Source organism: Galeopterus variegatus, unplaced genomic scaffold (genome assembly GCF_000696425.1).
Source record: "Galeopterus variegatus unplaced genomic scaffold, G_variegatus-3.0.2 Scaffold2258, whole genome shotgun sequence".
NCBI classification, from domain to species: Eukaryota; Metazoa; Chordata; class Mammalia; order Dermoptera; family Cynocephalidae; genus Galeopterus; species Galeopterus variegatus.
In genome coordinates this window covers 1,478-16,754 of record NW_007728369.1, presented here as the reverse complement: position 1 = coordinate 16,754, position 15,277 = coordinate 1,478, and the positions used below count along the sequence as shown (strand labels likewise).

Here is a 15,277-nt window from a genome sequence, read left to right as displayed (position 1 = left end):
AGATCTTTTAAAAGCTGATTTTCCTGTGTCTAATCCCATGGGAGTTGGACACTATGATAATTATCGATTCAGCTCCCACTGGTTTTGAACTTCCGAGAAAGTTTAATAAGAATTAAAATACACACACACCCCTCAGAGCCAAACGCTAAACCACTAGATTAGTCTTTCATGGTCACCTTTTCTTTAGGAATAGGAGGAAAAGAAAGCAAAAGCGCAGACTCAGAAATAAACCCATTCCCCACTGGGTCATAAGAGGTTGGGCTCTTGAGGGCGAAGGTCAAGAGCAAGTGCCAACTAGGTGCTGGTGTGATCCTAGCAGGGCTGGCCGGCCACAGCCAGAGCTTCTTGTTGTTGTTCAAAATGGGTCTGGATCTTTACACTCCTGGGCATTCCCAGGAGCTCAAATGTCCTTGGACCAAGTTCAAGGTCTGTCAAGTTCAAGTGGCTGACAGATTAGAGAGGAGACCTGGAGTGTCTACATTTCAAAGACAGCATAAAATCATCTGCATCTGGAGGCTTGCCCTGGCGCTGGCCTGGGCAGTGGCATCTTCAGTCCATCCCCTCCCTGCGGGTTGATGAGGGAGTGGAGGAACCCAGGTACTTCCCAGTCTCAGCCTTGGCCACAGGTTTTGATGACATTGAATACGCTGATTAAGATCTTGCCAAAATTGGAGCAACTCCCCTCCTGAGGGTACATTTAGTTTTCAGTTGTTAAAAATACACCCTGAGACAGAAATTTTAGGACACTTAAGTGACCTAGAAATCAGTGCAAAGTTTATTGCTTATTCACTCCATAAAATTCAGGCATTGGTCTCAGCTGCCACCTCAGACAGTTCATTATTTTTACATGTCCGTGCAGATTTGGACCTCCCAAAATGTTTTGGGGAGAAGTAAACATGGAGGGATTTGCCCTGTTCTGTGCAGGAAGGAATTTAGCAAGCCTTAATCTTTCTGAGAAAGTGGCACACAGGTTTTGATGTGATTTACTTGAGAATAGTGATAGTCACGATTTATCTTATCTTTTCCCCATGAGAATGGTTGGGTAATGTTCTGATGACATCTTGTTTATCCTGTGTTTTAATCCGTTTCTATTGGTTATAACAAAATACTTGGAACTGGGTACTTTGCAAGAAAATGAAATTTATTGCTTACAGTTTTGGTGGCTGGGAAGTCTAAAGTCTGGGGAACACATTTGGTGAGGGTCTTCTTTGGTGGTGGCTTCAGTGACACAAAGTGTCACACTGTGAGAAGGCAGAAGGAGAGAGAAGAGAACGTCAGGCCCTCCCGGAGCTGCTGTACTGCAAGATCCCCAGACACCCGCATGCGTACTCCAGCCTGAGAGGCACTGCGCTCTGCTGCTATGGAGGAACATATCCTTCACTGCCTGCCTTCCCTCCCCTTTGTCTAATCTTGTCCAGTAATTTTAAATTCTTTAAAAGTAACAGTTATAGAAAAATCAGTGTCTCAAAATATCTTACCAAGAAGTACTCAAAGCTGCAGAACCAGAAGCACGGCATAAGGATTTCTGTGCACCTCTGAATTGCTTTTGAGAAATTAAAGAAAAATTCAAAGATCTGAATGGTTATGAACTTCAGAATTCATAGTAACATAAGTTGTACACACATAAGCCCAACTGAGACCTGGGGATTGGAGCAGTCAGAGACTCGGTTCTTGCTACGTTCTGCATTGGGCCATGTTCCCTGGGTGGCTGCAGCACAGCACGGAGCCACCCTTGTGGTTGGTATAAGCCTTTGTCGCTGGAGAGGAAAAGTGAGAACCAAGCTGTCAACAACCCAGTTCCTGCCAAACCCCATTTGTCTGCCTGCCAGCCAGGATTCTAAAAACGCGTTTAGGAATTTTGACTTTTCGCTCTTGGTGAATCTGAAATTCTGTATACATAGCTTTGGTGAGCTGACCTAGCTTAGAGATAACATATGCTCTATGTTGTTTTACAAGCTTCGAAATCGATTTCTAGAAGAGGCTGTTGAGAGGAACTGCCTTTCCTCCTCAACCAGTGCCCCACCCCCTGGTGTGTATGTAGGTCCCATTCTGAAGTTCCCACTCAGGTAGCCCACAGTTCTGCAAACTATGATAGCACTGGAAGCACAAACATCAAGGGCAGGGGGTTGGAGGACAATCAGGCTTTGTAACAGGAGGTGGGACCTGGATGTGCTGGGCTTGTGTAACTTTCTCATCCCTGAAAAGGGGCAACATCAAAATATTGAAGAAAATGGAGGATCACTAAATGCTGCCTGCCACTTCTGTCCAAATTTTATTAGTTTGGACCCAGTGTTGCAAAATTCAGCTATTCAGTGTGAACTTCAACTTTGGCAAGATGGCACTGCATCGCATCTGCTAGCCGTACTGTGTCACTGTACTCTGAAGTCAGAGCTCAGTTTGAATGCTGGTTTCAGCACTAGGACAAGGTCCTTACTTCAAGCCTTCTTTTTTCTCTTTTTCAATTTCAGGTTGTGTGTGTGTGTGTGTGTGTGTGTGTGTGTGTTGGTGGTTGGCCAGTGTGTGTGTGTGTGTGTGTTGGTGGCTGGCTAGTACAGGGATAGGTATATTTTTAACATTTATTGGTGGTTGGCCAGTGTGTGTGTGTGTGTGTTGGTGGCTGGCTAGTACAGGGATAGGTATATTTTTAACATTTACTTTTGTCACTTAGGGCGCACAATAACACATACAGTTTAAAGGACACCTGCTTTGTGTACCTACCCCCACAGGCGTTGTGTTCCTGTCAGGTGCGGGGAGGTCCACATAGCTCCTGTGGCTATTGATAGCATGAGGGAGGGGGCACCCGGCCTGTGACAGGAATGCAGAGAGGTAGGTGCTCACTTCACAACTTTGTGTACCTACCCCCACAGGCGTTGTGTTCCTGTCAGGTGCGGGGAGGTCCACAAAGCTCCTGTGGCTATTGATGGCATGAGGGAGGGGGCACCCGGCCTGTGACAGGAATGCAGAGAGGTAGGTGCTCACTTCACACAAGTGAAACATGCCTTTTCTCCAAAGTCTCAGTTTTTGGTGGCCTTATTAGTTTCAGAATAGTAAATGGCTAATATATTTGTCTGTGATGGCTTCATAGACTGGAAATGTACTTAATAAAATTTTGCTTTAATGCCTTCATTTATACACCTCTCCAGCCCCTCCTATGGGTTATTTTAAAGGCAGCTGGGCAGAGAGAACCAGTCCCCTTTCCCAGCTACAACACAGCCATGCCTGACACATGTACACAGTTTGCTTCACCCTCCGGTGCCCTTCCTGGACGCAGAACAACACAGCTTAATCCTCATGAAGCTTCTGAGGGGCTCCAGGGAACTGCTGGATTCCTTAAAGAAGGGAAAGGTCAGACCCGATCAGTTACGATCCTGACACTGTAAAAAAATTTCAGAACTTACATAGTTAAAAATATTTTATATTCTTTAGGTTTATACAAAACAGTCCTGTACAAAAATGTACATAATGCTTTTCACTCAATTTACATTTTATAAAGGGACAATGTTAATTTCAAATGCTTTCTGCTTACATGTCTTGTAAACATGGTTCTGGACCCATATTAATTAAAATTTTATCCATTCCCAGAGATTTTCATGACTGTATGGGTGCTTTCAGATGGAGAAGTGGATCTGCCCAGCTGCCTTCTCAAGCCACACACATGACCATGACTAGTCATATTCCAAGCAAAATGAGATTCTCTACAGAGATAACTGCAACTTGGTAGCAATATGAAGTTATAAATGTACATAGACTGATTTATCTGTATAAGTCTGTGATCTCAACCTATATACATAACATCTATTATGAAGGATCGTGGTGGAATGCACATGCTCGCGAGGACACAGTCTCTACCTGGGAAGTGGCCAGTGCCGTAGGGCAGTGCCCAGAGTGAATATATTACTATTGCTTGGAGCTGCCACGTTGGCTACCATTTGTTCAGTGTGTGACTTGATTATATAAAAATTTGAAAATATGTTTAGCCAGTCTTGACAAAATGTACTCTTTAGTACATTCTGAGGGTCAAACGGGAAAAACAATAAAAGTAAATTAATGAGAGAAAGCACATTCTGGGTCCTGCCAAATGCATAGGCTTCAGAGGAAACACTGTTCCAACATTTTAGTGCAGTTTGTCCCTCCCCATTGATTTAACCAAGTAGGTACTGAAAAAGATGATCACAGAGGCATTGATCTTGGTGCAAAAACCACCTTTCCTACCTGGGGGAAGAATCCAGGAAGCAGCGTGTCAGGAAGAACCCCTGTTGAAAGCAAAACAATTTAGACTACAACCAACTTTTCACAAAGCAGTTAAGAGTTTATGGTGTTCAACTATAAATACACCATTAAAAGGAGTAAGGTATTACCCTTAAGAAAAATGGCATCTTCATTATCAAAATCTCTAAAAAACTTTAAAATTGGGTTTTTCTTGTAATCTATGATCAGTTCTGGATACTGGGGCCCAATGCTGTCTGCTGAGAACTAGGCAACCCCCAGACAGAACCAACTGAATTGGCATCAGGGCCATCTCTTTATTCTGATAATGATCCTAAATGTTCACCTTATAAAGAATTCTAAGCTCAACCACATTCACAATCGCTCAGCCGTCCTGGGTTCCAAGACTGCTGGCTTCAAGACATCTTAATGTAGTATTTATGACACAAGCACAGCCCTGAGGCATTTGTCCTGAGAGAGAAATGTCACACATGGAAGCAGGCACACCTGGCAAGAGGCTCTCCCCGACCATGCCGGTGCAAGTGTTGCATCAGAATGAGACAAAGCAAAAATTACACCGATGCCACAAATAGAAACATCACTGATCCCTGCCCTGGCAATGAAGAATAATCTTCTGACTTCAAACTAGCAACCACAGGGAAGAAATCTAATAGCTCACAGTGCATTCTAGCTAGCAACTAAAAAAAATTAGTTCTCCAGTTTGAAATTTGATTTGGTATTTCTGGAAATTTTCCCTGAGTTGGGAAATCATCAATATTGTGCTGGCTTTTTTCTACTAATGCAGGACAAACTTCTTCTGTCTTGAAAAACTTCTAAGTAGGTCCTTATCCTAAACCTTGCACCTACATGTCTTAGAAAGTGATATTTGTACTAAATTCAAAGATGAAATGCAATAATGATATTATACTTAGTATAAACATCTATTTCAATGTTTACTCCAAACTAAACACAATAAAAGCAAGTGCTTAGGAAAATTACATGCCTTTGCCATCTCTAATTCTTATGATCATATCGTCATATTATTCATGCTTTACCTATCAGTTATTAAATAACCCTTGACATTTATTTTGTTGGCATGTGCTAGTAAACACACACACATTCCCAAGAGAGCAAAGGAAAAACCCCAGACTAGAGTATTCTGTGGGAAGCCAATTAAGACACTGCCTCTAGGGCTGCAGAAACAGTTGCTGTGGAAACAAATTTGCCATAGCATTTCTGGCAGAGCCAGAAACCACTGACTAACATGTTTTCAAATAGGATCTACTGTAAACACCCCCCTAACTACCCCCCAACTTGGCCTCCATTCTATGAAGAATATATATTAGAAATTATAAAGAAAAACAAGACAGTCCATACATAATTTATTTTACTATAACTTGGTGTTTTTTTCTTTTTATTGAATCACACAAATTTGAAAGGGGATTCCTGAATAAATCTTTTAGTTAATTTACCTTAGGCAGAAACAACAGATTTCAAAACATTTAGTTGCTTCTCATTTATATGTAGCTTTAAAAAAAAAATTCTATAATTTTTTTTTTCAAAACAATACTCTTAAGATGTGCTTTAAAAGTTAACTGGTAATGATTTGATTTATATCATAGCTTATTTAAGAGACCAATTACTTAAAAAGGACAGACTAGACATGTATTTCTTTTAAAAAATACAATTTTTGGTCATGTATATGATTCATGTTCAGATTTCAAAAATAGAAAATGTCCTAAAGTGCATCACTTTATTAATAATATAACTCCTTGAAATTATAGCAGTCTGCAATGTAAACAGTAGAGCAAAGAATACCAAACTATATTTTCATGTACATTTAAATCTGTAGGATTATGTACCATCTTTAAGTGTGTGGATTAAAACCAGGGCACTTCCAACACATAGCTCATGCTTCTACATGATTATTTTTAAGAGCAAACCTAAAAGCATTCTTTTTCCCCCAGCCCTGACTTAAACGAATTTTCTCTGACAGAAGAGAAAGAAAATCTTGCTGTAAATCCAATCTGACCAGACAGTTTCTCAAGACCCATTTTTAAAACTTACTGGTCAGTACAGTTTAGGTTCTCTTTTTATTAAAACAAAAGACAAAATTGTACCCTTTAGGAAGGCAACTCTCAAAACATAAAGGAGGGCATCCCTGCTGTTCTGTTCATCCTGCAACATTATCTTAAAAAGGCAGATGCTGCTGAAACACCTTCTCTTGTCAGCCACGGCCGACTGAGCAGACACCAGTGCTGGCTCTCACAAAGCTCAACGGCGGACCCAGAGCCCACTCTGCAGCGCAGACATAGGAGGTTAAAAAGTAACAACAAATCACAAAGCAAAGTCGAGCACACTGAAGAGATGAATAATTTGGTGTATTAAATTCCCTGGTCCCTCTAAAATGTCTAATATAGACAGCTTTGTGACACAGTCCTTGAAAAAATTATAATCATAATTGGCCACACACCATTACTTTATTTTCTTTTTATACACGATCTTGAAAATAGTGTGATTTAGATTCTGCCTTGGGTTGAGCTCTGAGGCTACATTTACCCGTCAGTTTGGAGATTTTAGTGCAGGTTTACCTTTTTTTCTTTTTATTAAAAATTAAATTCTGGGTAGTACTCAGGAGGCTTAGAACACAGGCTCCCTCTCTCCCATGATCCTCTATATTTAGGCTAAGAATTAAGCAAGACCCTTTCTGTTTGGCTAGTGCCACAAAGAACTCAAGTCAAACAGGTTGCCATAAGCATGCTGGCCTCGCTTAGTGTTTGAGGTTGAATCAGAGACTGGCAAGTGCAGTCAGTGTTCAGGACAGAATCTCCAGGCTCTTCGCCCTGCTCCCTGGTTTTAAAATCAGCATCCATGTAGCTGCTGCTACCACCTCTGTCCTCTGCAGGTGATCTAGTCCTAGTCAGGGAGCAAAATTCTTTGTCAGAAGTTCTGAGGAAACGTCCCCTTCAAACAGATTGCACCGCCATGTGGGCAGATGCAGGTTCCCTCTACCTGAGAGCTGCAGGGGAAAACAATTCACAAGAGTGGGAAAGGCGCAGCTGTGTGGAACAGTCGCTAGGATGGCCAAGGCAGCAAAGAGGGCTCCAACGCATGATCACACTCAACTGGGTCCAGGGAGAACATGGACCTCCACAGCAAGTTTGCTCTACAGAGTCAAGTCCTGAGCTCGTTTTTTATCACAGTTAGACAGAGAACGGTCTCACGTTTCTCAGTTATCCAGGGAAGAACAGTGTATATTGTCTGTATATGAGTGTGTCTAATGTAGTGATTCATCACTGCTAGTGTCAACAAAGCTCCCACTACGGTGCATGTGTGTGTGCGCACGCGAGCCCGTGCATGCACAGGAATCTTGACTTTCCCATGACAAAATTCCTAAGTCAGGTCCCATTGTCTTCTGCCATCCAGGCAGTTTCTAAGGCAGGCACTAGAAACAGGAGCCGATCCCAATGGCCTGGGGGCAGAAGGGCTGCATGCTTTGCAGGGCCAGCTCCGAGGCTGCCTTCCAGAGCTTCTTTACCAGGGGAACAGTAAATTCTCTCTGCGTCTGCCCAGCCCTTTACATGGACTTGGAGTCAGTGTTTCTCTTGCTGATGAGCACCTCCAAGAGCCTTAGTTTTGCCTTTATGTGCTTGTATTCACTGTATTCTTCAGCCATAGGAGTGCGGTCTTCCTTCTGAACATTTCTAATGGAAACAAAGGAAAAGGGGCTGATGATCATTTTCTCTCTCCTGGATGATACTGTTCATCAAGCAAATCATCGTCATGTGGGAACTTTGCAGTTTATCAACCCATAGAATCAGTGCTGCCAAGTGGCACCTGCTATCAAGACTGGAGGTGGATTTAAGCAGTGGAAAAGTTTCCCCCAGAAGGCGCCCTGCGACTGAGTTTTTATATAATTAATCTTGCATCTTGTGGAATGGTATGAAGGACGAAGCAATGCAGAAAGTTTCTCTTTCTGCTGTTATGAGTTCACATTGAGAGTTCCCAGACACTGAAGACCTTTATTCATACTTAACGCTTTCTCAATTTCATGCATTTCATCTAAAGAACCATTATATTTCTAATTAGCAATTGGTACACCCACAATTTACAGGTTTTCAAAAACAGACAGTTAATATTCCTACTTATAGAATTAGTCCAATGAGCTATAACTAATAACTATAGCTTACTGAATAATTTTAAATGCATAATTTTATATGCAGATGTACTAATTAGGAGATTATTATGGGTCAAGCTCTGTGCTAAGTACTTTGTATCCATGATCTAATATAACCCTTATGACAACTTGATGAAATAGTGCTATTACCCACATTCTACACACGACGAAACCAGGACAGAAAACCAGGTCCCCTGCAAAGTGACTACTCTCCAGCGCCCTGCAGTGCGGTGCTGCTGCTCATTTCACAGGAGGATGCACAAGGCAAAATTCAAACACAGACTTCCTTTCCTTATTATTAAAGAGCCGATGTGGGCAAGGGGGATAGCATGGGGCTTAATTTGCTGAATGAACTAAAAATAAAGCGATTCTGTACTTGCCCTGCCTTGTTCTAGGAAAGGATCCTAGATGGTTTCTCAGCAGAGGCAGGGCAGGAACAGGGGCCAAGGAATCAACGTCTGCCCCGGTCCCCACGGCACCCTCTGAGGGGCTTCACTCAGATACAAAATAATGGAACCAAAGCTCATGATATCTTAAGTCCCTCGCTGTCCTAAACTTTATGGTGATTAAATTAATTTACATCATTTACACTTTTTAAAAACTTGTACAGTAATTCCTCATGTACAAGAGGAAACCAAATATAGAGAGAAAATTGGAGGGAAACACATCAAAACATTAATCCCGAATTGTCTTTGGGTATTATTATTTTGGGAATTGTTTTATCTGCCTATCCATATTTTCTAAATATCCTGCAATGTGTGGGGAATGAAAAGTAAATATTTAGATGTAAAAATGTTTAAATCATGAGAAAGTCAGTGTAGGACAGATCCAAATCAGGGAATCTTAAAAATAAAATAACTGAGCCAGACTGGAATACAGCACATTTTAAATGCCAGAGTTAATTTGTAATGTTAATGGTGCTTTTGTTTCCCCAGACCTTAAATGATAAGAGGGGACTCATACACAGTGTAAGTAACTGTGCTTCTCTCCTCGGGCTCATGCTGTAACTCCAAGTAAGGCATCCTGTGTACAGTCACCTGGAAAGACGAAAGGCCATTTCTCAGCATCCTGTTACACGAGGATGATTAAATTACGCCACGGAGAAGGGCAACCTATCAACCAGGTGGATCTCCCGCTTCTTGTATATTTTTCATTCAAACTTGGCATCTATCATCGTTAGTCTTCAAATGAGCTTAAAAATTGGTAAGATTTAGAACTCCCTGTCCTTGTTTCTCCTTCTCATTTCTTAAGGAAAAAAACCCCAGTGCTGTCGACTGGAAACTCAGCTTCAGGCTGCTCGTCCTAGATGAGGATCCGATGTGACAGGTTAGTTTGTAAATGTCAGAGGAGCCTGCATCAGTCCTGGGCATGATGACCCAAGGGGCACTGCTGGGAGAGCCGCACAAGCCTCGTCACCTCACAGGCCCCCTCTAAGGGCCTCTGCGCACAAACCCAACGACCAAGCTGTGGGGAGGAGGCAGAGGGGACACGGGGAGGGGTCTGTGGCAAGACGGTGGAGACGGGGCGGAAACAAATGCACTACCTTCCATTTTGTCTGAAGAAATTGTCTTCAAAATCACGAAGTTTCTTTCGAATCCTTTTCTTTTCTTCTCTCATTTCCTGAAGGTGTTCCAAGAGTTCAGGTCTAAGAGGGAGGGAAATTTCAAGAAAATTAAGTTAAATCTGAATTGTTATACATGAAATGAATGTGCAGCTCGATAGAGGCTGTGGAGAAAGAGGGAGGTAAGTAAATGCAAACACTGCTGCGGGCACTAGGGTCAGCAGGAATGGATGTTTTCTTTCTCGAGATTCCAAATATGCCGACAAGAGATAAGCTTCTGAGGGCTCCTGCAGGCTCCTGCTACTTATGAATTCTTAGGCCTTGTGAAATCCCATGGCACTTTTCATATTTTTCTTTGAAAGAAAGAGATGACATCTGTGCTCAGTGTGTGTTAAATGGCGAGCTGTGGCGTGCAGACCCACACAATGCCATTTATAGAGACCTGCTGGTTGTTTAAGCAAGATCTTAAAAGCTCCCTTAAATAATATGGGATGAAGCATATAAAAAAACTGAGCTAGAACTTTTTAAAAATCACTGTTTTATCTACACAGATGCACCTCAGGTAAGTCACTTATGTTTTGTCAGCCAATTTATTTACACAGGAAAGTTATTTTTACTGAAGTATTTCACCACCACCACCAAAATGACAACATACATTGAAGCAGCATGGAGATTGGAAAGCCCTGTGTCCTGGCTGCATTTTGATGGTATTTTTTCATCCATTGGAGAAATAAATCCATCGGCATCATCTTCAAATTGGTCCAGAAGGCAACGTGCACTGAAATCTGTTTTCAGAGTGACCGTGAAGTCTGGCTTCATGTTGCTGTCGTCTTCTGACCCCTCCTCTTCTTCCTAGAGACACACGGCAACCCCAGTAAAAATGCGGTCACTTTCTGAGGCACTCTTTCACTGCAAGTTATCATTTAATTATCCAGACACCATACAGTTTCTTCTGCATCTACATTTAGCAACACATGAGGGTGCTTCAAAAGGCTCACGAAAAAATGAAATTAAAAGATAATACAAATCTTTCTGTAAACGTTTTGAATGTACGTTATAGATATATTACTGAATTTATGTATGCATTAAATAACACAAACACTAAACCCAGCCTCTCAATAGGGAAACAGACTATAAAACTATTTTTAAAAATGTGTGTACAGCACAATTAACAGTTGTCAAGGATGAGGGTAGGAATATCCATCATAATTTACACCCTAAGTCAAATGAACCAAAACATTTCCAGCTTTGTGACAGTAGAAAACAAAACCCATCACCATTAATCAGTGCTTTAAAAGATTCTATTCTGTGTATCTCAGAAGATAATTTTTTAGTAGGCTCTGAACATTTTCTGAAATCAAACAATACAGCCTTTCTATGACGGTACTTCAAAAAGTCCCCAGAAAGATTCATATTATTTTTTTATTTTTTAACACAACTCTTTATTCTCAATTCATATTATCTTTTAATTCTATTTTCCCCTGAACTTTCTGAAGTACCCTCATATTTAAGGGTTGAGATTAGAAAATACTTTGTGGTTGCTTGATGCACAAAATTTTAGGAAACTTTTCAGAGGATTGAAACATTTCTGTTTCCATGATTGAAACCATAAAACTCATAAGCTTTTTCAAGGAACTTCTAAGAGCCAAAACTGTATTTTTCAGCATCCGAGATTCTGAGAAAAGTATGATACTGTCTTGATGACAATGCAAATAGAAAAACAATGACATCAGATCTGTGTCAGTACGATGTAAAGCTATGCAAGCCTAAGGAAGAAATAATATCAGAGTCTGAAAGATTCAAAAAGAACTTTACTGCAAAATGTAATCAGACCACAGAGAATATGTTAATATCTTAAAAACTTTAAAAATTGATTAGGAGTAGAGCTACATGAACAGTAGTAATTCTAACATCAATTACTACAGTTACACCAGTAGCTTCAGCCACTGCGGCAAATACGTCTGAGAGCCCAGCACCACACTGACCGGGAGGATTTCCTTACACACATTTTTGTATGTCTGTGATGATGCCTCTGAAAAGGAATAATGTGAATAAACAAACAGAGCCAAACAAACAAAATAGGACTATTACATAACTAAAATAAAAGTACTGTTATGAGGCATGAAGGTACAATTGGCAAAAGCTAGGTGGCTTTTCCAGATTGTCTCAGCTGTGACTTCAGACCTTCAATCTCTTTGCTTTGTCAGTAGAATAAATGCCTCAGTGATAAAATTTTCAATTTAAATGACTGAAAACATTTTTAAATGTACAGAGTACAGCTGATTTTTTAGAGGAGATTTCCAGCTTACAAAGAGTTTCTCTTTGTAAGAGGAAGTAACAATTCCCATCTATGTAGTTTTTTAAAGAATTAACTGAGATAATGTATGTCAAGAACTTACTAAGGCAACCCTGACGCGTGCAGTGCTGGTCAGTTTTTTCCTCCTCCTGCCCCTTCCCTGGATGAGGAAAATGAGGCAGAACCACCCAGCCACAAACTCAGTGGAGGCAGGGATTATACACCAAAGTTATACACCAATTATATACCAAGTATATACATAATTGGTATATTATTATATACCAAAGTCCTGAGAGAACTTAAATATGTGAAAATGTGCCTTGCACCTCATGAGTACTCAATTACTCTCAATAACCTTTGAAAATCTTGGGAAAAAGGGAAATTGCAAAAAACAGATCTTCAAATAAGACAAGTGTTGTGGATACTGGGTAGATTCTAGATGAAATTAATACACAGATAATGTATGAAAAATTGGGAAAGAATCATTGACCAGCTGACTAGCGCTGGCTCTTCAAAAGCAAATCATGGAAACTAACCATTTTCCTTTTTTGATAAGATTGGCATAACACCTGGATTTCAATAACGAATGATTGACGTGAGCAAACGCTACGAAAGGAAAGCTGGCAGCCCAGATTTCTGCAGAGTGATGACATAATGGGGACGTGAGCCTGGAGGGAAGCCCATAGCAGGCTCTCGACCTGACCCTGCCATACTCAACATTTATCAGTCACTTTGACAGAGACATAAAAGGCATCTTTATAAAATGTGTAGATAACACAACGTAGGCAGGCATATCTGGTATGCTGGAATACAAAATCTAGACTTTATTTCATAAGGCTGAAATAGAAGTATAAAAAGTAAATTGGAATAATTCAAGTAAATTGGAATAGCTGTGTCAGGAAAAAGAAAGCTGGACACACAGTTGGTAAGTGATTCATGGCAAAGGAAGCTGGACACTGCACAAGCACACAGCACAGTATGTGTCAACAAGGAGACAGGACTTGAGCTCAACTGCTTCTTCAGCTTGGGTGATTCTGTCCCCTAGGGGACACTTGGCAATCTCTGGAGATATTTTTGGTTGTCACAACTGGGAAGGGGTGGTGGCACACTATTGGCATCTAGTGAATGGAGGCCAGAGACATCGGTAAGCATCCTGCGAAGCAAAGGACAGTGCCCCACAATAGAGTCATCTGGCCCCAAATGTCAACAGTGCTGAGGTTGGGATACCCTGCCCTGGGAAAGACTAAAATGAACTCAATACATTGGCTGTCGCTTAGGCAAGGACTTAGAGAACTGAAAGGGCCTCAGCCGTCCACATCAAAGTAAGAACTAGTCCTTGGTCCACTGTCCTGATTAAACCTTATCTAGAATAATGTCCTGTTCTGGGTATCAGTTTTGAGAGGGACAGAGATAAACCGGTGTATGTGTGTACAGTAGAGTCAGTAGACTGCTGAAAGGTCTGAACCCATAGCACACGAGGAACAGCAAGAAGAACCCTTCTCAGGGAAGGAGCAGTGTGTTTGTCTATGTTGCTCCAGAGGGCAAAAGTAAGCCTATTAGATAGAATGTGATAAATTAATAACTATGAATATTATCATTTTCAATTATTCTCATTAATTGTAATATTTTGTATTTTTCCAACATATACATTCTAAAATTACATATTATATAATTATATTGTATTTTATAATTTAAAAAGATAATTATCAAACTAATCATGTAAGTTTTTAGCTATAATTGATACTCAGTCCATGTAATGAGCAACCTTACTCTCCCAATCGCTGTGAACTTTTCAAGCTCGGGGATGGAATCCCTTTGTAGGCACAGTGTCTCTAGTCTGTCAGAGAAGTTTCAGAGGGGATTCTTATGTTGGATAGGAGAACTAACTAGATGATTTTTAGGATTCTCTGCGTGGGAAGATCTAGGGCTTCAGAATTTGAGTTGGCTCTATGTCATACACAGCTGGTTCCCTTTCACAAGCATTTAAAACCAGTGGTAGGTTTTAAAGAAACTGCTTAGACACAATCTTCTTATCTGCAAACACACCAAATTCTAAATTGTATCAGAATTGCCAAGAACTAGTACAGTCCAAATACATGCTAAGGAGCCTGGCCAACTGGAACAGAATGAACCAAAAGACAGTACTATTTACAAAAGCAATGTAATCACTGGAAAATTATCTGAAATTATGACCATTATGTGGGCTAGCAGATGAGCCATGGCCAAAATATACTTGTGAAAAAATTAAGCTGAAGGATAAGAATGGGAAGAATGTCCTCTTTTGAAAAGAGCATCATTAGGATATCTTCAATTCATTTAATGAGGCAATTATTAAGTGTCATATTTTGGATGTGTTCAAAAACATTTTATCTAGTAACAGTTTTATTGCATGCTGCTAAGGGAAACATGCTAATTTTCATGCACACAATTGCCCACATTTCTTCAATTATGGCAGTTTAATTCTTGTGTAAAATTACCAGCCAGACAAAATTTGTCTTCTTTCATCAGCATCAAGGCTTATTGTTGAAAGAACGACAGGACCTGAGCTGACAGTTCACCGGAGAAGTTCCGCTTTATTTGAGGGTGAAGCATACATTTATAGAGAGCCGAGTTCTGGGAGAGGGTGGTTAGTACGCGGGGCGATGGCTGATTGGTCGGAAGGGCGGGTGATGATTTTGATAGGCCATACTTTGGTGCCAGCGGGAATGTTAGGACCCGGAAGAGAAGCCGGAAAGGCGCCATGTTTTAGGGAATGTCTCCTTTGGGGTTTTATGGGGCCCTACATTTAAAGCGGGACTTCTCCGGTGAACTGTCAGCTCGGGTCCTGTCATTCTTTCATTGGTGTCGAAACCCGGAGGAGCTCACCCCTTACCCGAGGGGACTCCTTCTTGGACCTCCTTCACTCTCTCGGCGGTTCCCGCTGCTGACGCTTCGCCCTTGTCCATTTTCTCCGGCGCTGGCGTTCCGCACCCACCACCGGCTCATCTAAACGTAAGTCTCCCTTTAGAGGTGCCATTTTAAACTAGGACTACCCCTC

General features: G+C 41.1%; 1 protein-coding gene across 1 annotated transcript; it reads right to left on the bottom strand.

Moving 5' to 3' along the window:
• Nucleotides 1-5,587: 5,587 nt before the first annotated feature.
• Nucleotides 5,588-11,019, bottom strand: FAM13A (family with sequence similarity 13, member A). Its single transcript, XM_008581077.1, has 3 exons — nucleotides 10,600-11,019; nucleotides 9,927-10,028; nucleotides 5,588-7,910 (listed from the first exon to the last, which is right to left on the bottom strand). The coding sequence occupies exons 1-3, from the start codon at nucleotides 10,761-10,763 to the stop codon at nucleotides 7,784-7,786; spliced, it is 393 nt and encodes a 130-aa protein (XP_008579299.1). The 5' UTR covers nucleotides 10,764-11,019; the 3' UTR covers nucleotides 5,588-7,783.
• Between the last annotated feature and the right edge of the window lie 4,258 nt (nucleotides 11,020-15,277).

Bases quoted from the DNA above. Each gene is read 5' to 3' on its own strand.
- FAM13A (XM_008581077.1), bottom strand. From the start codon at position 10,763: ATGAAGCCAGACTTCACGGTCACTCTGAAAACAGATTTCAGTGCACGT. The intron at 10,029-10,599 runs GTATGTTGTCAT...CCTCCCTCTTAG, and splicing joins AATCTCCATGCTGCTTCAAT to ACCTGAACTCTTGGAACACC. The intron at 7,911-9,926 runs GTAGTGCATTTG...TGTTTCCATTAG, and splicing joins TTCTTCAGACAAAATGGAAG to AAATGTTCAGAAGGAAGACC.